The sequence below is a fragment of the Amblyomma americanum genome, chromosome 11, assembly GCF_052857255.1.
Source record: "Amblyomma americanum isolate KBUSLIRL-KWMA chromosome 11, ASM5285725v1, whole genome shotgun sequence".
NCBI lineage: Eukaryota > Metazoa > Arthropoda > Arachnida > Ixodida > Ixodidae > Amblyomma > Amblyomma americanum.
In genome coordinates this window covers 106,305,233-106,327,521 of record NC_135507.1, presented here as the reverse complement: position 1 = coordinate 106,327,521, position 22,289 = coordinate 106,305,233, and the positions used below count along the sequence as shown (strand labels likewise).

At 45.6% G+C, this 22,289-nt stretch overlaps 1 protein-coding gene and 1 long non-coding RNA gene across 2 annotated transcripts in view; one reads left to right on the top strand and one right to left on the bottom strand.

Annotated features, from left to right (window-relative positions):
- Positions 1-22,289, bottom strand: part of LOC144110053 (uncharacterized) — a 411,060-nt gene that overhangs the window by 12,261 nt on the left and 376,510 nt on the right. The window lies entirely within an intron of this gene.
- LOC144110842 (uncharacterized) overlaps positions 11,666-22,289 on the top strand; it is a 31,762-nt gene continuing 21,138 nt past the window's right edge. Inside the window, exon 1 of the mRNA XM_077643924.1 lies at positions 11,666-11,772. Coding sequence (XP_077500050.1) covers positions 11,666-11,772 — 107 coding nt within the window. The remainder of the gene's footprint in view (positions 11,773-22,289) is intronic.

Here is a 22,289-nt window from a genome sequence, read left to right as displayed (position 1 = left end):
ACGAATGTTTTAGTGTACTACAGCATGCTGCTTAAAAGCTCTAGTATCTGTGGTCTGTCAAATTTAGAGCCCTTTAACGCTATTTCGTCAAATTCGTTGTCCTACTGTTCATTTTTGGGTGGTAATTTTTGCAGCTGTGCGTAGGGTCCGTAACTTAGCTCAGAATAAAGTGCATTGCGTGTCGTCTGAGATAAACGTTCAATTTTATCTGCTGCACAGGCGCTGATTGCCGGTCGTTTTGTGCCTCAGACCGCTTTGCAATTTGTTGACGCTGCCGTCTATTTTGGTTTTTAGTTGTTTTTAGAACGACACCCAGATTAAGAAATCCTGTGCTGGTCAAGCTACGCATATTTCAAATCAAATCAAATCAAATTTTATTTCTGCCTTGAAGAGGTACAGACAGCGGAGGCGCAGAAAAAGCTATAAGATACAGCTTGACAAAGCCGCAGCCCCCTTTAGCTTGCCAGCGGCTTGACAGCAAGGCTTATAAAACAAAGACAGTTGGTTAACGTATTAACAGGCCTACAATAATGAATATAAAAAGTAAATTGAAACAACATTATTCAATATTGAATCGACATTCGTACTCGACAAACACAGATCGATAGCAAAGACAAAGAGTAAACATATTCTACTTGTCAACGTACATAGCACGCAAAGATTTTTTTGACGAACTAAAGAGGTGAAAATTATTATATGCATGTGTATTTAACAGGGAAGTAAGAGTGAATTGCAGGCGTTCTCTACCTGAATTTATTCGAGGAGTCGGTACCACCTAAGTATCCGCATACCTTTTCGTGTAGCTGGCTTCTCGGGCATGCAATTAAGCAAGGTTACGTATGTAGTTTACATTCCTACGTGTTTCAAGTTTAAATCGGATACCTAGACGATATTTATACAAGTTGTGAATTTTTACCACACCACTTTCTAAAAAAAGATCTGCGCTTGGAGAGTCCCAGGGATATTGTAAATAAGACGAAGAAACTTTTTCTGCAGAATATAGATACGTTGAAGACAGCTATCCCTGGCTGTACCACACACTAAGTGGCAGTAGTTTAAATAGGAGTAGAAAAGAAATTATAGAGGAGTAGCTTTATTTTTCTTGGAATAACATATCTCAGCCAACTTATGGCCCGGTTAGTTGAGCCAGCTTCGTTGCTATATGGTCCACATCGTGATCCCAAGTCATGTTGGAAGAAAAAACTACTCTTAGACATTTAAATTGTTCAACCAAATCTATACACCGTGAGCTTAATTTATTCTCAATGGACGAAGGAAGCACTATATTTTTAGGACGAAAAATAACATCTTGTGTTTTCTTAACATTCATACGCATTCATTTGGATTCATACCATTTTTTAATTCAATCTTGGTTTCATTGCATTCCTGAACAAGGAGATGAAGGTCATTTCCAGTAAAAAATATACTTGTGTCTTCAGCGTAAATAATAAATTTTGCAGCGGAGTTAATGTTAGAGATATCATTTAGATACATATTAAAGAGTAATGGTCCCAATATACTGCCTTGTGGGACACCAGACGTAACACGTTTTAGTTCAGATTTCATATTGTCTATGCATACAGCTTGTTTTCTGTGCGATAGATATGACTTCAGAAGCATCTGGGTCTGTCCTCGAATACCATAACACTCTAAGTTTTTTAGGAGTATACAGTAGTTCACTAGATCAAATGCCTTCGAAAGGTCTACGAAGACACCAATAACGAAGGCCTTCTTTTCAAACTGTGTTAGTATATATTCCTTTTGCTCGAGTAGCGCTACCTCGGTCGATTTATCTTTACCGAATCCAAATTGATTTGGAGACAAAAGTTTATGTTTGTAAATAAAATGAGACAACCTTGTATGTAGCACTTTTTCAAGAGCCTTCGAAAAGATAGGGAGCATAGATACTGGTGTAGAATTTCCTAAATCTTTGCGGTCACCTTTCTTATACAGAATCGTTATTTTGGCTATTTGCATTTTGTCAGGAAATACCGGTAGTAAAAGGTAAATTAAATAGATTCGAAAGAACAGGGGCAATAACTGCAACAACATGGTTCACAGGCTTGATTTGAATGCCATCAATGTCACAGGCATGGCTGTTATTAAGGTTCTGTGCGACTGATATACTTCTGCCGTAACCGCGTTCAAAAATATTGTATCATTATTGTAGGAACTAATGTAACTATTGCAATCATGTGATGGTTTGGTATGAGAGAGGGTTGTGAAAAACTTGTTAAAGGCATCTGCTAGCTCTATCCCAAATATATCTTTATCATCAAGCCTTAATGTCCGTGTGGCAGGGTGCGGTTGCTCGCGCCTTAGTAAGCAATTTAATCTTGACCCCAGCAGGTCGTGGCGACCATTTTTAACTTCGTGAAATTTCGCGTAGTAATCTGTGCATGCGAGACGTGCCTTTTTTGTTAACGTATTCCTGAGTTTCTTAAACTTGCTCAAGATATCTGCAGAACGCGTGTTTAAAAAGATCCTGTAGAGCTTTTCTTTAAGTTTAATTTCATGGTGTACCTCACAAGTTATCCAGGGTTTGCGAGTTTTAAGGTTTGTTCCACGCACATTTAATGGGAAGCATGAATGGTATACTTGCGTAAATACTTGGAAGAGCTTGTTATAAGCCTCATTTACGTCACTGATATTGTCAGTGCTATCCCACTTAACTTGTGCCAGTGAACATTGAAATAAATTTAGGGTAGCATTGGTTACACATTTATACATATCTTTTATCTTTTCGGTACTTTACTGGTCTAGTCCTATATACACATACAAACACTGGCAGATGGTCACTGAGTGCACATGATATTACACCTGAGTAAGCTATTGGTTGGGAGGAGTTCGCAATCAGCAGATCGAGAAGAGACTCGCTTTCTTGTGTAATCCTAGTTGGAGTGGTTACAAGGTTAATAAAGCCGTTAGAAACCAAGACAGTGTTAAAGTCTCTAACCAAAGAATTGTCCCTCAACATACCAACATTAATATCCCCTGCAGCTATTACAGTGTATTTGCCGTCTGTTATAAACGAAAGAAAGCAGTCGCAAAATTCCAAGAAACTTTAACACATTTTCCGTCGGAGGACGATAGCAAACTGAAACTGAAAACACGATCCTGCCGGTACAGACAGATAGGACCTCAAAATAATTCATAATTAGGCTATACGAGTCGAGCTTGTCGCATTCAAAGTCGTTAGATACCAATAAGGCTACTCCCCCGCCACAGAGACCAGAGCGGTTCAAGTTATAAGTTGTATAGTTGGTCCTCCTAAAAATGTCAGAATCATTTGTGCTCCAAGTTTGACTGAGCATGATCCCAAAAAATAAAAGAGTATTCAGTTTAAAATTCCTCTAAACACATTGTCTTGTTTTTTACAGAGCGTGCCTTCAAGTGAACAGCTTTAAGCGATGTCGGCGCAACATACGAAGCTGTGCGGTTCAGATCGCTGGGCAGATAACATATGTGCAGCATTTTGGTTATATTTCAAGAAGAAAACACAAAAGATATAATCAAAAATGCTATATCCGATCCAAGTCGCTCTTTTCACTCACGTGAATGGAACTCATTTCTTACATTTTCCTGACCAAAACCTTTTCATTGGCATACCAAGTAAACTTATAGCCTTTATCTTTGGCGCAGTCTTTTGTTGCTTGAAGAAGTTCTATGTTGCGGCGTGTTAAGTTTTCTTGCAAGAAAATGGGTGGATCGCTTTCCTTCAGGTTTTTCTTATTCTTAATCCAGTTCTATCTTATCGCTTCCCTCGTGAAACGCACAATGATGCCTGGCACCTTATCACGTTTGGCTGGATGTCGCAGAACGTGTGGAATTTCCTGTTCCGTCAAGTGAGACACTCGAAGTTTATCAGCCACGTTATTTAATATGGCTGTCAGATCCTCATCTTGTGCTTTTATTCCATGCACTTCTACGTTCAGCTGCCTGCTCCTGAATTCGAGGTCATGTACGTCCTTTTCCAACTGGGCTTGGGCTACCTGTTTCAGGCCATCTTTTTCTTCAAGCTTTTCTTTGGCTTGCTTTTTCAAGTTTTTAAAAGCTTCATTATTTGGCCAAAGTGAACTAATTTCTAAATTTTGGCGGTCTGTAATCGAGATGGTAAATGTCTGCAGGGGAAAACATCTGCATCTACATGGGCGCCCCATGCTTTCTTGTTGTTGCCACTAGGAAATATTCATGAGCAGTATAGAAGCAAAGGTACTTAAGTTTTTCGGCAAGGTTCTCTTTATTTTGTAAGTTAGGTTCTCTTTCGGGTCACTCTGCCTTCTTTTCTTCATCAAGCGGTTTCATAAAACAAGGTACATAGCCGAACGATGGCCTCATTTATTTGTACATCCTTGCTATTTGTAGTCAGCACAGGGCTATTGCAAACCAATTTGTGTGTTGTTGAACGTAGTTTTATTAAACCCTGGATTAAACGAATAAGTGTCATATGTGTGGGTGATTTTTTACATTTCTATAATATTATCCAATACCTTGCGCTTGGCGCGTGATGGCCTCAGTTGCCTATGTGCCATAAAGCCGAACACACCAACATACAAGGCAAAGAAGCTGATAAAAACGTTTCAGAGATAAAAAAACGTAAAACATGTCAGCAAAAAATTCTATATTTGAGGCACATTGAGCCATCTGGTACGTGGTAAGGTGATAATTATTTGTTTTCTAATGGCAGTGGATTTATTTCTAAAAGTTTAATGGGAAAAAATGTTTTTTAAAGCGCGAAAAAAGTTTGCAAATTTTGTCCCTGCGTTCACCTCGAGCATTGCATGCTGCATGGTGTTCCAGGTAGATGCTTCTCATATTTTGGTTTTGAAGGGTCTGATGGCGTGTTCATTCCCATTTTGTCACATTCAACTCGAGCACGATGTAATAGCAGCATGCACCTTTGAGAAAGAGATAAAGGGTCGATATGGCGAAACTTGCGTATTCCTCTTTATGGTAGTGCTCTTGTAAACTGCCTAGTGAGATCAGATTCGTTTTCTGCAATTATATTTTGGAGCACTCACACCTCATAGAGGGTTATTATATGCCCTTTGTATGGCCTCTGAACACTTTCTGTAGCTGCCAAAGGTCTCACAGTTCCTCCAGTGCAGTCACAAGCTCTCTTTGCATGTGACGTGGCGAGAAAGTCCATTTCATTGAAAAACTGAAATAATTTTTATGGCAACACAGGTTTTAACTCTGATTGGTCAGACAGCAAAGTGTGCTCTGTACTGTTTGTGTTGAGGAAGAATAGCAGTTCTGCCATTCAGCCACTTCATTTTTACTTTTGGTAAATGTACCTTTCAACACGTTTCTGTATTGCCTAACCTAGTGGTATTGGCGGGCAATGGAGTGCTTGTTTTTTTATGTATATTTGCAGCCGGCGGCAAAATGTGCTCGAGTGAGAAGGCATGAAACAATTTTGATGTTGAATGCAGAACTAAGCTCGCAAAATTGTTTTCTCACTTGAAACAAAAATGCTCCGATTAAACTCCTAGAAATAAATGCCATTAAATGGCATTGTGCAAATTCCTATATTTCATAATTTCATTGAAATCACCTCATTATGGAATAGGCTGCTCAATATGTCTCAAAAAGCTAATTTTCTCAACTTTAAAATTATTTATCTGACATGTCTTAGGCTTTCTGCTCTCTGAAACATTATTACCTTCTTTGCATTCTGGACACCTCAGAAAAATTTTTGGAATAAATGCTGTAAGAGCATAAAATTTGATCAAATATTTCAAATTTTCATATTTTATAATTTCTTCTTGTGTTCTGTTTAAAACAAAATAAGTTCAATTTACTGCACAGGTAAGTGCAATACCTTTTTTTATGTAAAAAAAAGTTTCATAATCATGAGTAAGAATGTTTATTTTTACAAATCTTTTGCTAGTCTAGGTTTGGCTATCACTTAGAAACCTGAGATGGCGGCCACGACAAAAAAAAACCTATTCCGCCAAAAAGACGCTGTTTGTAATAGTGACGCAATAAGGCTAGAAAGAAATCGAAGATGGTTGAGTACTAAGTCTGGATCAGTTGGCGTGGAATGACGCAATTACACTGAAATGCTGTGGGCTCTTTTGAAAGTGCCTTTATGATAATTTTGTAGCTCGATTAATATTGGATTGTAGGTAGAGTGCAATTTCTCTGCTTGTATAATTGTCAGGGTTCCATATCATGCCATTAACTTTGCCTCTTGTGTGGAAACTTGTATTCCTTTGTAAATAATTTTATGTGCAGGCACTCACCCCATGCGGATACTGCTGCTCCTGAGTAGTATACTTAACTGGAACAGTGAAGTGGTATGACTTGATGTACGTTTCTTAAAGTTCTGAGAAAAAATTATGAATTCATCTGGCTGCTTGGTATTTTCATGTTTCATATGTAATGGCAGATGAAATGTAGGTCTGTCCTAAGGATGAATTTGGCCATTTGTTAACACCATTTTACAGTACCGATGTTCCCAAATTGATTTATTCTATTTATCTAGTTTGTACTTTTGTTCACTACATGATGCATACACTGCATAGGGAAAGAGAACCAGAACTCCTGGAGTAAAAAAAATTGCCTGATTTGTTTGTTGTTAACATTGTGATGATACAGCTAGCATTTGTGATCACCAAGTGCACATGTTTATTTTTATGTATTTTTTTCAAGAGTAGGTGCAGAAAGCAAACATCTGCTTGGAACCCCTTGTGGTCGTTTTCCGGATCTAGACTTCATTTTTTAAGAATGTGCGAGAGTATATTAGTCTTGACAAAACAGCACGCTGGGTAACAGGACACACGCAACACACAGATACAACGCTGAATAACAACTGAGAAATTTGTTGCTTTGAGGAGAATAAATACAGGAATCATCTGCCAAAATGCATAGGAGGAAAGTCAGTGTATCGTCATTTTGTCACATCTGTTTTGATTATTTAGCCACATAGTCAATTTCCTTTTTTTCTTTAACATTACTGATGATGTGCTTACGCAGATTGAAGAATTACTATGTATGATGTACGTCTGGTATATGTCGCGCATGATCTATTGATTATATTTCTGCAGAATTTACATTCTCGAAATTCTGGAATGCACTCATTTTCCGAAAGTTGCCTTGCTACCATGCTGCCAGGTCCTATCTTTGTTGCCGACATGTTCTATTAGATGAATGTTGACACACCGACCCTACATCCCAACATATGACGCTCCTCACGACATAGGGATCTTCTAAATTAAGGCACTGTAGCATACTGTGAATTTGTATGCGCTTCGTGTTACGTTCGGCTGTCTTTGAAGCACCTTTACTGAGCATGTTGCATACTAATTTCAGTTGCTCTATGCGAAAACAAATGAAACTACTGCAAAGAACTTCTGCAAGCTGCAAAACAAGGTCAAGCGCCAAACATTTAAGAACGAAGCCCTAAAACTTGTTCAAGGTAGGGCTGGCTGTGAAGAAGGGTGAGGGTTTATGCCTGAATGCCTTCTTTACGGCAGTAACACCCAACGAAAACTGGCTTTTCCGTGTTGTTGTCTCTGTACAATAATCGTGGAAGCAACCCTTAGGGTAGCATCTGCTTGAATTGCTCCCCTTGCTTACCGTGGAATACTTTTTCCTGATAAAGAAGCCAAAAATGTCAGCATTCCTCTCGAACAGCTGTCCAGAAGAAGTGTCTATTCCATTGTAATCAAGGACTTATATTACACGCTGCACACATACCATTTTATTTGAGATGGTGAGACAAAGCATTGATTCCATGGGAGCAGTACGATTCCAGAACCAATGGGGAATTAATGGGGATGGATTCCTAGAATTGTTAACCATCTATTTGCATTCTACCTATGTAAAGTTTAATGATGATCTGTAGATTCAGTGGCAAGCAGTATGCACCGGTTCCTGGATTGCACCAATTCTCAGTGACCTTCTGCTGGCCTGTGAAGATCGCCAATAGAAGGTTTCGTGTCACCAATCTGATAACGACCTTCTGTTTTCTGTACGGCTTCCTGGTAGTCCACAAGGTAACCAGGGGCTTCACAAGTACAATGTTGGCATCTTTAATACCTCCGAAGTTATTACCAACTTTGAGCTGACCAAAGAAATGCCATTAGAGGTACCTACAGTTTCTCGATCTATGGCTGTACATCAGAGACGCCCATACGTGCTGGTGCTATGTTCCACAGTCGAAAAAAGGCTGTGGTTACAGACGCACTGAAAAATGCCCTAAACAGATCGTGTATTGACTGTCAGCAGGAAAGTGTCGAGGCCCAACGGACACGGTTACGTGAAGCTTGTTTCCCAGATGACCTCCTCTGCAGCGTTGGCTTCAAGGTGAAATTTGCCGATATATCCTAACGAGGCTTCAGAATGAAGGGAAGTTAGTTGTCATGTCATATGTGCACGCTGTCAGCCACGCACAACAGAAATTGGTCGGGTGGGCTGCTGCGATCTTTGTATGCAACTCGCCTAGCAAAGGTGCTTCAAAGACAGCCCAATGCAAGAAGAAGCAAGGAGACAAATTCACAGCATGTGGCAGTAACTTAGTTTACAAAATCCCTTCGTCATGCGGAGCATCGTATGTTGAGAAAAAAGGCCGGTGTGTCAACACTGGTCTAATGGAACATGTCAGCAACGCAGACAGGATATGGCAGCAAGCAAGCAAGCAAGACACGGGCTGGACAGTGAGTGCATTCTGCGCTTTGGACGTTGTAAAACTCGGAGGAAATATAATCGATAGCCCATGCGCGGGAGATAGAAGGTGCACATCATATTCCTCTACCTGCGTAAGGACATAATCGCTAATGGTAATTAAAATAAGACATTGGCTAGATATATAATTGTCATGGATATACTCCGTGATTATATCTGGGTAAATCACGACAGATGTCACAAAATTACGATTCCATGTCCTTCCTTCTCTGTGTTTTAGATGATGCTTCCTCTGTTTATTGCGAGCAAAGCAATAAATTTCTCAGTTTTTAGTCAGCACGGTATCTGTTTAAAATTCTTGGTGTTCTATTAACCTGCGCGGGTTTTGCAAAAAATCTTGGACGAACTACCCCGGCAGCTTTCTGTGAAGTAGCTTAGCTGCCTCGTGAAAATTTTTCTTAAAGCGTTTTTGAGTTTACTAGCTGCAGACACGGAAGATATGTTAACGTAGCACTGCTGCCTGCCTTTCAAGCTTTCACATGATTGGTATAATAATGAATGCACGTTTTGTGTTGCGTTGAAGCGAACCACTGTCACAGAAGGGGTTGCATTGTTAACTTTGACTCAGATACTATATTTTCTTCTGTCACAGTGTGCCAGTTCACTCTCCCGCCAGGCCAATGGTGTGCACTAGCTTTTAGGAGTTCATGCAGAATTAATTGTTTGTCCTAACCACCTTCACTACATTTCCTAACAGGCAGCTTACTAGCTCAAACATTGTTTTTATAATGCCGTTTAGGGCTATTTTCTCTGCAACCACAATGGCCTCTTTGTAATGGTTAAGGGAACAGCAGGTGGCGCTTTCTCGCCATAGGGGCAGATTTTGTTATTTCTTTTAGCGTTAGCATGCATAATATCACAAAATATTACTGAGACGTATGTTAACATTTTATAATAATCATTGAGCAATGTGAACTGATATGAAATATTGTACTGTTTGTGTGTAAAATGCAGACTGGCATCATGCATGCCGTTCATCGAAGGAAACCCTGAGGTGGCTGAGAACCTGTCCGTCGAGGGACGATGACTACTGAGCAGGCTCCCAACTTCGTTTCACTCTACGACTGCCATACTGTCAAAATTATTGCTGTTCAGCATAAGCTACCTTATGTTTACGTACCAGCCATTCCTGAGAGTTAGTCACAATACAAGCATTCCTCAATGCTGCACCGACATGAATTTTTAATTTTCTCTGAAAAAATTAGGAGGCAGATGTAACTGCAGTTGAATCTTCTTTTTGCAGCAACATAACCCCAATAAAAGCAGGTATGGTTCAGTAGTTCCAATCATTGCATTAGTGTTCCTTGGATGCCAGTAAAGAATTCAATGGCGAATCTTCTTGCGCTTTGTTTATGGATGTCTTTGTTCTGATAATGAAAATTTTCCACATTTTTATAGTACTGTGATTTGCGTGTCAGTAAACGTTTTTGTTCCCGCACAGACTGTCTACTGCTATGAAGAGCTCCGGTAATACAGGTATATAACGTTATGCAAGCATTATAATGTTAAATGTAAAGAAAACTTAGGAAAAGTAATAAGAGTGGAAAGAAAATATGAACCCTTTACATGCCTTTTTCCTGAAGCGTGTAGGGTTGTAAGCAGCGCTAAAACGCCAATGGCTGGCGCTAATAGCGTGTGAATGGGCCCAACACCTTTAGGTCACTTTTTCATTTTTGGGAAAATTCTATCGAGAAACACCCCGGGTAAAAGATGTATGAAAGCACAAGACCCCCTTCTGGGCCGGGTGCAAGGGTGCGAGTTATAGACCCCTGAAAATGTCTTTAAAGATGTTTTATTTTTTACAGCGTAGTAAATGCACAGCTACCATAGTCCTCCACAAATTCAGCAATAAAATTCCACTAACGAAGGGCGTCAGGCAAGGAGACACGATCACACCTATGCTGTTCACCGCCTAAAACAGGAGGTATTCCGATGTTTGAATTGGAAACAGTTGGGCAGAAGAATTAATGGAGAATACCTAAATATTCTGCGATTGGCGCATGACATTGCCTTGCTGGGTCACTGAGGAGATGAACTGCAAATCATGATCAATGAGTTCGACAGACAGAGCAGTACGGTGGGTCTTAAAATTAACATGCAGAAAACAAAAGTAATGTCCCACAGTCTAGCAAGGGGACAGCAGTTCACAATTGGCAGCGAGGTATTGGAATTCGTAAAGGAATACATCTCCTTAGGGCATGTAGTGACAGCTGATCCGGATCATCAGAGGGAAATAACTAGAAAGATTGGGATGGGGTGGAGCGCATATGGCAGTGCAGCGAACCATGACGGCTGCGCCTGATGCCGCATAGGCAGATCACTGGCGAAGCATGGATGAAGACGAGGCGCCCATGAAAGACAAAGCGTCGCCGCGCTGCACGAGATCGCTTGGTTTGGGCTGGCCGTCGGCGCGGCCCGCCGTTCTGCTCGCCGTTTTGTGTCGCTCGCCGTAAACTCTTTCCCCTGAACTATTTCTGCACAAACCCCCTTTCATTTGGTGGAGGTGCGGATTTGCTGACATCCTGCAGCTTCGAAGCCGTACGCTTTCGGTCATCACCATGCCCAAAGATTCCGGCCCCAGTCCTGCAGCACTGCCGCCGACCGTCGTCTGCGCTAGAGCTTTGCGCCAGCGCGATCCTGCTGTATTCAGTGGTACCGGGGACCACGACGTCGAAGACTGGATAGCCTAGTACGAGCGGGTCAGCACCCTACCCATAACAAATGGGACGATGCCTTCAAACTTAACGTCATCTTCTATCTCACGGACGTTGGGAATCTGTGGTACCGCAACCATGAGGCTGACATCACATCGTGGTCCGCCTTGAAGCAGAATTTCGTCGACGTCTTCGGTCGGCAGGCGGTGCGCAAGTCGCGCTCCGAGCAAAGCCACCGCGCTTGGGCTCAGCTTCCTGGCGAAAATTTCACCAGCTACATTGAAGATGTTGTGCACCTGTGTAAGCGTGTGAATTCTTCGATGCCGGAGCGCGCCAAGATCGATCCCATCCTGAAGGGCATCGACGACGACGCGTTTCAGATGCTTTTGGCCAAAAATCCAGCAACCATCGTCGACGTCATTACCCAGTGAGAGAGCTATGAAGAACTGCGCAAGCGCCGTCTTCTCGCTCGCTCTCCGCTCTCGCACCCAGAGCCTCTGGCGGCTTTGACGTCTGACTCCGGCCAGTCGCCACTGTTACCTTAGATAAAGCAGTCTGTTCGCGAAGAGGTTGCTCGTGAGCAGTCTCTCGTTCGCCCGACTCCTGACGCTGAGTCTCCTCTTCTGCATTCGCTTCAGCGCGTCACCCGAAAACAAGTCACCGAGGCTCTCCCTACCCTGCCTGAAGTTCCTTCCGTCCCTCCTTTGTCGTACGCCGAAGCCGCGGCACGTTATAGCCCCCTCCCACTCCTTTTGCGGCGTACTTGACCTATGCTGCCTAGGCCGCGCGGCCTCGGCCTGTGGCGTTACCACCTTGTCTCCTGTCCTGCGTCCTGCACCAGTTCCACCAGCGGCCCCGCTTCATCCTACCTCTTTGGCACATTACAACCCTTGGTACACACCAGACAATCGTCTTATATGCTTTTCGTGCGGTTTTCGCGGCCACGTGGCCCGCTTCTGTATTCGCTGTATGGTCGCCCCTCCAGCGTTTGCGCCTTCTGCCGGCTCACCACAGCTGCTTCGGGCTGCTCCACCTCCAGAAGCGTACGCCACCGACCAGCGTCCGCGTACGATCCGTCGATTCCCGTCCACACGTCGCCATTCACTGTCGCCTGTGCGCCGTCGTCCTACGTCCGCTAACGAGGGAAACTAAGTTCCACAGTTCCAGAGGCAAGAACTGGGTGCTCTTCGAACAGTTCAAGGCCTCATCGTTCTCCTACGAACATTCTAGTGGTTCCTGTCGACTGGCTGTCGTTGTCCGCCCTTGTCGACACGGGTGCTGCTGTGCCAGTGATTGATGAGGGACTGTGCCGTCGCTTACGAAAAGTGACGACGTCATTTTCTGGTTTGTCACTTCGCACTGCAACTGAAGAGAGGACCGCACATTTGACCACACGCACAGCGCGGGTTGTCATTGCTGACATTTTGTACAGTGCCAAATTCTTGGTCTTGCCGTTTTGTTTACACGACGTGATTCTCGGGTGGGCCGTTTTATCAAAAATATGCCGTGATCGATTGCGCCCGCGCTGAGGTAGAATCCTCTGCATTGTGTGAAAAACTGGCCTACGACATCCATTTCATGTGTTCGCAGAAGCTCACCGTCACTGAAGAAGTCGATGTCGCTCCGGAGGCTTCAGCCCTTGTATCCGTCTCGTGTCCTGCCACGCCGGTCGTCACCGTTTTATTTACGCCGTCTTCCTTTCTTCACCGCAAAAACCTGCCGTTGCCGTCTGCTGTTCTCGATGTTCACGGAGGTCTCACGACGATGCCTATCTATAATCCATCTCCTTCCCCACTTACCCCGCTACGTGTGTGACGGATCTCCCCGGGGAGCACTCGGACCGAAAGAATGGACTAGGCGACAGCTGTACCCACACAGACGCACATTTAAAACACCCTACGAGACAACCACACTAGAACACAAAAATGGCAAAAACACAAAAAATAAAAATACACACGACCCGTGAACACTGCTACCAGCGTCTACTATTAGCGTTCTACTGTTAGTAGTTGGCGTTCGAGCTCACGGATGGTTCGGAGCGGCTGCGGCGTTGTATGGATCCAGTAGCCGGCGTCGAGGCGGCGTTCCATGTGCTTGCGCGGGCGTCGCTGGCGGCGTCGCTGGCTGCGTCGTATAAGCTCCCGGACGAAGCGTCTGTGGAGATGATGCCGGTGTTGTTGGCGTTGGGCGTACCACCCGGCAGGGTGGCAACAGCGCTGGAGACACCCCCGGCCATAGCGGGTGGTAGCGTCCTCCGTTGACTCCCCGGAACGGGCTCAGGCACGGCAGGAAGTCCACAATGCGAAGCCGTAGAACGTAAGCTCACCGGAGCAGTAGCCGAGTGGCTCTCTTCCAGCCGAAGCGTCCCTGACCCGCCGGAGCCTCCGCTTCTCTGTTCTCCCTCCCCGTCGCCGTGCCTCGCTCTCCCTCGCCATTTTATAGCCTTGGCATTAGCACACGTAGGCCTTGCCGTCATCTTCTTCTCTTCCCCACTAATCATCTCTCTCCACTTCACCGAATGCTTCTTCTTCTTTATTCTTCGGTTAATCAACGTCGTCTTCTTCACACCTCTTTCCGTCATAATTTTATTTTATACTCATCATATGTGACAAGAATCTCCTCTCTCAAGAGTTTTTCCATGAAAAACTGCTCACGTCATACTCATCTTCAAGCCATCCAGCCAACCGGCTATCTTCTGTCGCGATTCTGGACCCAGCACACAACGCACCGCAGATGTCCAGCACACACCACTAACACAGCATACCAAATTGCGTTTTCAGAACACTAACACACCACTGCCGTTGTCCGTACAGAGTCCTTAATAAACATGTTCGTGTCCACAACACACTCCCTTGTATAATCACATAACACCAACAACAGCAACAACAAGATAAATCCCAAAGATACATTAACACAACAACAAGATAGATGCCAGAGATACCTAGAGCTGTCCAGTCGGCTCTACTCAAGACGTTCGCTCCAACGTTATCTCTGACTTTAATATATTCCGCTTGAAATGAGTATTCTTGCGAGGCCAAACCCCATCTATTACCTTAACTATTGTTCATTTTGGCCTTGGTTAAGTATTCGCGAGGCTGTTGATCTGTTTGAATACTGAAATATCTCCCATAGAGAAAAATGGGGAATTTCTTTACCACCCGCACCACCGCCAAACATTCCTTTTCAACAGTGGAGTATTTTCGTTCACGAGCCGATAATCTCTTGCTTGCAAAAAATTCCGCATGTAGCACGCGATTCTCTTCTTGCAAGACTACGGCTTCTAAAGCTCCGTCTGATGCATCAGTGTGAAGCACAAACTCTATCCTGTTTCGGGGCAAGCAGAACGGGCGGTTTTGCTATATGCCCTTTTTACATCACGAATGCATTTCATGTTCAGCAGTCCAATTCAACTTATTGCTTGCCCCCTTCTTAGTGAGTTCAGCAAGCGGGTCGGCTATGTGGGCATAATTGGGAGTAAAGCCCGTGTATTATCCGTTAAACCCACCCTGGAACGACTGTACCTCTTTCTTGGTCTTCGGTGTCTGGGCCCGCTGTATTTTGTCCAGGATGTCCTCTTTCGTCGCGATGCGGCCCATCCCAGCTTGTGTCCGAGAAATAAAATGGCTTCAAAGCCCACCTCACATTTTGACGGTTTAATGGTAAACCTGGCTCGCTGAGTTCTATCAAATAGTTTTTACAGCGTAATTACATGCTCTTCCCACGCATCTGTTCCCACAAGGATGTCATCAAAATAGTGTTCTACATTTTGGAGCCCATACAAAACCTTTCTCATCAGCTTTATGAATATTGCAGATGCTGTCTTCAAAACAAAAGGCATGAATTTAAACTAGAATAAACCCGCCGAGCACGAAAAGGCAGCCTTCTCTTTAGACTAATATTCCTTTGGCATTTGCCAAAACCCTTTAGCTAAGTCAAATTTAGAAAAAAACCTTTTGTGGGCCACCTTAGCGAACACCACGTCCGCCCTTGGTATGGGTTCTGCATCGGTACTATGATGTCATTTAGCCGACGAAAATCCACACACAGTCGGTTAGTACCATCGGGTTTATGACATCCATGAGAGGCGCATTGTATGCTGACCACGACCTCTCAATCACACCAATCTCCAACAAATCCCGCACCTCATTTTCAATTGATTTTCGAACTGCTGAAGGTAGTGGGTATTGCTTCACGCTGATTGGTATCTCTGTAGAGAGATCTAGTCTGCAACATATGGCATCCGTTTTGCCCGGCACATCTGAAAACACATCCCCTTTGCTTTGGAGTAGGGACTTTCTCTGTGATCTTCGGTCTTCATTAAGATTGGGTTTTATTAGCTCCTTATCCCATCCTACAGTTTTCTCCCCACTGCACGTGGCCACCTAGATATCATCTGTCTTCTCTGCTACTACAGAGCATGCTACCTTGGGCGCGCACTGTACGGGAACTCTTTCTTCGAACTTTCTCAACACGTTTGCATGGAAAACCTTCTTGGTGTTATTTTTCAAAACCTCATAATCCATGTCATTTTTCTTCTGCGTCACACAGTAAGGGCCCTTCAACTGCATAAGTAACATACTATGGTCCGTGGGTAGCAGGATGAGAACCTTATCGCTCGGATTCAGATTCCTGTGAATGGCTTTCTTGTCATAGTAGCCCTTATAGCATTAGCGCACCCTTTCCAGGCCTTGATGTGCAAGCCTGCATGTTTCTTCCAAATTGTCCCGTAACTCAGGAACCTATGTGTATGCTGTCTTGAGATCTGATGCAATCTCCTTATTAGCCCACAGCTCCTTGAGTATTCTATGTGGGCCTCTAATGGTTCTCCCATACAACATCTCGAAGGGCGAGAAACCAAGACTCGTTTGCGGTACTTCGCGGTGAGCGAACAAAAAAGCTGGGAGACATCTATCCCAATCAGTAGGTCTCTCCTGGCACATTTTCTTGATCATATTTTTGAAGGTGCCAATGACCCGCTCTACAAGCCCATTACACATGGGATGGTAAGGTGTCGTCAGTAACTGCCTTACTGAAAAAGGGCGGTTAACCTCCTTCATTAGTTCCGATGTGAAGTTCGAGCCCCGGTGACTCAAAACTTCCCTCGGGAACCCATAACGCGAAAACGTTTCCACAAGACTCCCCGCCACTTGGATACTGTCAATAGTTCTCAGTGGAATAGCGTCACGATAACGAGTGGCCACGTCAACCAGAGTAAGCACATATTTATTGCCTTTGGCGGATACTGGAGAGATTGGCCCCACAATGTCATTAGTCACTCGCTGAAACGATAGGCCGATGGCTGGCATCTTGCCCAGAGGTACGGGACCAACACTTTCCTTCGGAACTGTGCGCTGGCACACATCACATGGGCGAACAAAGCGCTTAACGTCACTCTGAACACCCGGCGAAAAGATCTCTGTGATCCTAGACACCGTTTTTTAAACACCCTGGTGTCCGGCCATAATGGCGTCATGTCCTAAGCGTAGCACGGTCTCTCGCATATCTCTCGTTAACACCAGTTGTTGGACCCGCCTTCCTTAAATACACATACATTCCCTGTGCAGAAGACCATTTACCAATTGATATTCGAATGACGTACGACAATTCTTTCTTTTCACTTTTTCGCTGACTCTTTCGAAGCAGGCCTTCTATCTCGGGTCTTCTTTTTGCCTAATTGCAATTTCGCCCAGTGTTACGCTCAGGCATGTCGTAACAGGAGTAGAGAGGGGACGCTGCGTTGCTCGAGCTCTCGCTTGAGCTCTTGTCTCCACTGCCGACGAGAAACTGACTGCACCCGTCTGAGCTGTCCCGGGCCTTTCCTCATTTGGATGCTCTTCAACGTCGAGCATTCTCCACTCGGGATCGGGGTCTTCGACACTTCTTGCACCCGTAATGTTTCCCAAGATGAGGTCGTAGATGGGTTGTTCTACGCATTTTGCCACTACCTACCCTGCATAATATGGCGTGGACACTATAATCCTGACTTCAGGAAGGTACCTTACTGTGCTATCTACAAGGGTTACTGCCGACGCTTCCCCTGTAAGATCTTCGTCCTTTACCAGGCTTCTCAGAACCAAAACTGTGTTCGCTCCGCTGTCTCTAAGCATCAATATAGGACGGTCCTATATTTGCCCAACCACCACCGGCATTGCTGCTTTCGACTTGGGTGTTCCACTCACTGCCTACATTTCCAGCGGCGTTTGCTCTCCTTTCCGCTCTGGAATTTCAGGCGACGGGAGGTTCTACCCTAGAGTTCACAACACATGCAGATCGGTCCTGCGTTCTGTATCGGCACTCATACAGAGTATAAACGCGCCTCTTACAACCTTGACACACAACCTGTGTTTTTTGGGCAGCGCTACTAGTCCGACAGTCAACTGCACGGTGTCCCACCTTGCCGCAGAGAAAACACCTTACCGGCGCCTTAGATGCACCGCCATAGGCTCTTGGTTTTGCCGCATCTGTCTCTAGGATCTTTTGGGTTTCCTCCTTTGCCTTACTCAAATTTCTCTGCCCTTGAGCATCGAGGAATTGGTCCGCAGTGTCGGCGAACTCTTCCAATGAAAACAACTTTCTTTCAGAAATAGCGCTAGCATTAAGCTGCAACACGCTAAAAACTGATCTGTGACCAGCTTGTCACGTACCCCGTCAAAACTTTTCTGTGTTTACATATCAAGACACCTATCGAAATAATTGGTCAGCCTACAGGAAAACTGCTTAGTGGTTTCTGAATCCTCAGGTTTCGCGGTGCGAAATCTCTGACGAAAACCCTCTCACGTAAGCCTGAATTTTTGGAGCAGTGCCTTTTTGACTTTCTCGTAGTCCACAGAATCAGCAGCAGACATCCTTCCAAACACATTCAGCGCCTCTCCGACTAAACACATGCTCAATGGCGTGGCCCGTTCAAAGCGCTCCCAGCCTTGCCCTAAAGCTATCAGCTCGTATCGTTGCAGATATGCGTCCAGATCATCTCTATTGTCATCGAAGGGAGCCATCAGCTTCCTTGGACAAATTCTGGCCGGTATAGGAGATTTTCTACCCGCTAATTAAAGCTGATCACTGGCCGTGATCTCCTCATTACCTCCCGCGACATGCGCCTGCTTCCACAAAAGATACTCCATGTCCCGTTCTATCCTTCTTTTCTACTGTTCTTCTGCCTCGCGAGCTCTTCTAGCTTCTCGCTCTTCTGCCTCGCGAGCTCTTTTCTCTTCTCCCTCTTCTGCCTCGCGAGCTCTTTTCTCGTCTTGCTCTTCTGCCTCGCGAGCGTATACGCCTGCTTGCGCCCTTTCCGCTCTCTGCCTCTTTTCCTCCTCCTCCTCGTAGAGACGCATCGCCTCTTCCTTGCTTAACCCTAGATTGAGCGCCATTTCTAACGTTCTTGCCAAATATATACTTTCTGCCATCGAGAGATCGGAAAAATTCAAGACAAAGCAAAAAAGAAACAAGGAAATGAATCCTGGCACACAAGGCATGCCACTTATCTTTGTCACGGATCTCCTCGGAGAACACTCGTACCGAAAGGATGGACTAGGCAATAGGTGTACCCACACAGACGCACATTTAATACACCCTACGTGACGCACACACTAGAACACAAAACTAACAAGCTAACACAAAACACAAAGAATAAAAATACACACGACTCGGGAACACTGCTACCAGCGTCTACTATTAGCGATCTACTGTTAGTGGTCGGCGTTCGTGCTCACGGTTGGTACGGAGTGGCTGCGGCGTTGTACGGATCCAGTAGCCGGCGTCGAGGCGGCGTTCTACGGGCTTGGGCTGGCGTCTCTGGCGGTGTCGCTGGCTGCGTTGTATAAGCTCCCTGTCCAAGTGCCTGTGGAGGTGATGCCGGTGTTGGTGCTGGGAGTACTACCGGAATGGGTGGCAACAGCGCTGGAGGCACCCCTGGCCGTAGCAGGTAGTAGCGTCCTCCATTGACTCCCCGGAACGGGCTCAGGCACGGCAGGAAGTCCACGATGCGAAGCCGTAGAACGCGAGCTCACCGGAGCAGTAGCCGGCGTCGCTCTCTTCCCTCCGAAGCGTCCCTGACCCGCCGTAGCCTCCGCTTCTCTGTTCTCCCCCCCCCCCCCCTTCCGTGCATCGCTCTCGCTCGCCCTTTTATAGCCTTGGCTTTAGTCCACGTAAGCCTTATCGTCGTCTTCTCCTTCTTCTCTTCTCCACCTATCATCTCTCTCCACCTCACCGAATGCTTCTTCTTTATTCTTCGGTTAATCCACGTCATCTTTTTAACACCTCTTTCCTTCATAATTTTATTTTAGACTCCTTATTATATGTAACAAGGTGGGGAGTCTCCTGGTTCAGTTCAACCTGCCCACCTCCTCTCTAACCTGGATGCTCCCGTGACCTCCAGCAGTTCCTCCAACAACGCTCTTCATTCCGATTCAGCACCTGATCCATAGTCCGACGCCGCCTTCCATGCTGCCATCGACGACGCTCGTCCTCCCGCCCACCGGCCGCAGCTCTCAGCCCTTCTGCACCCGTTTTGCTCCGCTCTCGACGTCGCTCACACTCGTCTAGGCCGGACTTCTACCGTCGTTCATCGTATACAGACCGATTCTCACCCGCCTTTTCGACAGCGGCCATATTGTGTGTCGGCGGCCGAGCGCCGCGTGATTTGCGAACAAGTTGAAGACATGCTACACCGTGTTGTCATCCGTCCGTCGCAAAGCCCTTGGTCTTCGCCTATGGTGCTTGTGAAGTAGGAAGATGGTTGAATTCGTTTTTGTGTCGACTGCCGCCGCCTGAACAAAATTACCCGCAAGGACAATTACCCTCTTCCCCGCATCGACGACGCACTTGATTGCCTCCAAGGCGCTGAGTACTTTTCTTCCCTTGACCTACGTTCCAGCTACTGGCAAGTACCGACGGCTGCACCTGACAGAGGAAAGACAGAATTTGTTACACCCGATGGCCTCTACGAGTTCAATGTCATGCCGTTCGGTATGTGCAACGCACCCGCCTCATACGAAAGGATGATGGATAACATCTTGCGGAAGTTCAAGAGGCATAGATTCCTCTGGTACTCGGACGACATTGTTGTCTTTTCAGCCGATTTCACCACGCACCTCGCAAGCTTACGGCAGGTTTTGACTTGCCTGACTGACGCTGGCCTACAGCTGAATCTCAAGTGCCACTCTGTAGCTCGGGAGTTGACCATCTTGGGGCACATCTTCTCCAAGGAAGGCGTTCTCCCCGACCCGGCCATGCTCCGTACTGTGGCTCAATTTCCTAACCTATGTCGCTCAAGCAACTTCGAAGCTTCATAGCTGTGTGTTCCTATTTGCGGCACTTCGTACTCAATTTCGCGTCGATCATTGCACTGAAGAACCTACTTGGCGGATACAATGACATGTATGGCTGGTCGGCCGAGTGCGACGACGCGTGCAATATCCCGCGCCATCTTTTGACTTCGCCGCCAATACTCCGAAACTATCACCCAACAGCACCTTTTCTTCAGCTATTCAACCTTGACACGCGCACTCATAGTCATAACACCAGACACAATAATTCATGGGTCGAACGTTTCTGCCGCACAACATATGGCAATCAATCTTTATCGTACCACATCGCCGTCCTCTTGAACGCACTCAGTCGCGTTGGTGCTGATACACATACAGAATCTGCACGCTCACTTTTCAAAAAATTAGATCGTAATGCATCCGCTTTCTGTTAATACCCTCACCATTGTCTCTGGCTTCATTTCTTATCCTCCGCTGCACTATTGCCCACCTGTATGATTTGATATCCCTTCCTTTTTTCTTTATATCGTGCAGCTAACGACATTTTTGCTTACATATTGCAGCAACTACGCCCTGTACCACGTGCATTGTATTATGTCAGCCGCTTACTTTTTGCATCTCACGTATAAAACCCTGACATTGTCGTCCATATGTATATATCTTGTACAATGCTTGTCATTGAGCGTCCTTTGTTTATTTTTCTTGAATTGCTGCTGAACTGTACCCAAGGGGGCCGGGCTTCGTCAAGCTGCGCATGTGCAGCTTTTTTCCGTTGCCCCCTTTCTTCCTCTCGGAGAAAAATAAATTTGACTTTGACTTTGACTTTGACCGAGGTCCATACTGATGCGAGTGGCGTAGGCCTCGGAGCTGCCTTGGCTCAGCGAAAACATGGGTCTGAAGAATATGCAGTTGCGTATGCGAGTCACGTGCTCACCAAAGCTGAATACAATTATTTCGTCACGGAGAAGGAATTTTAGCTATTGTATGGGCACTAACGAAATTCCGGCCCTATCTGTAAAGCAGCCGGTTTGACGTCGTCATGGACCACCAAGTTCTCTGCTGATTATCGTCTATTAAAGATCCATCCGGTCGCCTCGCTCGATGGTATGACAGAGAGAGACGGGCTAGTTGGTTTCTGTCCTGTTGGTTTCTTCCTCGTCCCTTGTCTTTTTTGCATGGTTCCAAGATGCATTCTTCGCTCCATGGGCTCTTCGCGTTCAAGAGTTTGACATCTGCGTCATCTACCGTTCCGGCCGTAAGCACATAGACGCCGATGCTTTGTCTCGGTCTCCCATTCCCAGCGAAGCTGCCTGCTCCTCGGCGACATGATCCCGTGCTTTCGTCTCTTACCATCGCTGATATGCCTGCAGAGCAGCGGAAAGACCCGTGGCTTGCTTCTCTAATAGACGGCGGGTCTTCGTCACAAAACGTTGCGCCTTCAAGTACATTACGCGTCAACCTCTGCACTTTGCCCTCCGGGACGGCCTTCTATACCGCCGCAACTAAAAGCGGTGGCTTCTCGCGATTCCCCGCCATTTACGATCTCAAATTTGCGCCTCTTACCCCAGCTACCCTCAGTGCGCGCACACTGGTGTGCTGAAAACATTCAAAAGACTTTCGCAGCGTTAATATTGGCGTGGCATGTACGTCTATGTTCGGAATTACGTCCGATCGTGCATCG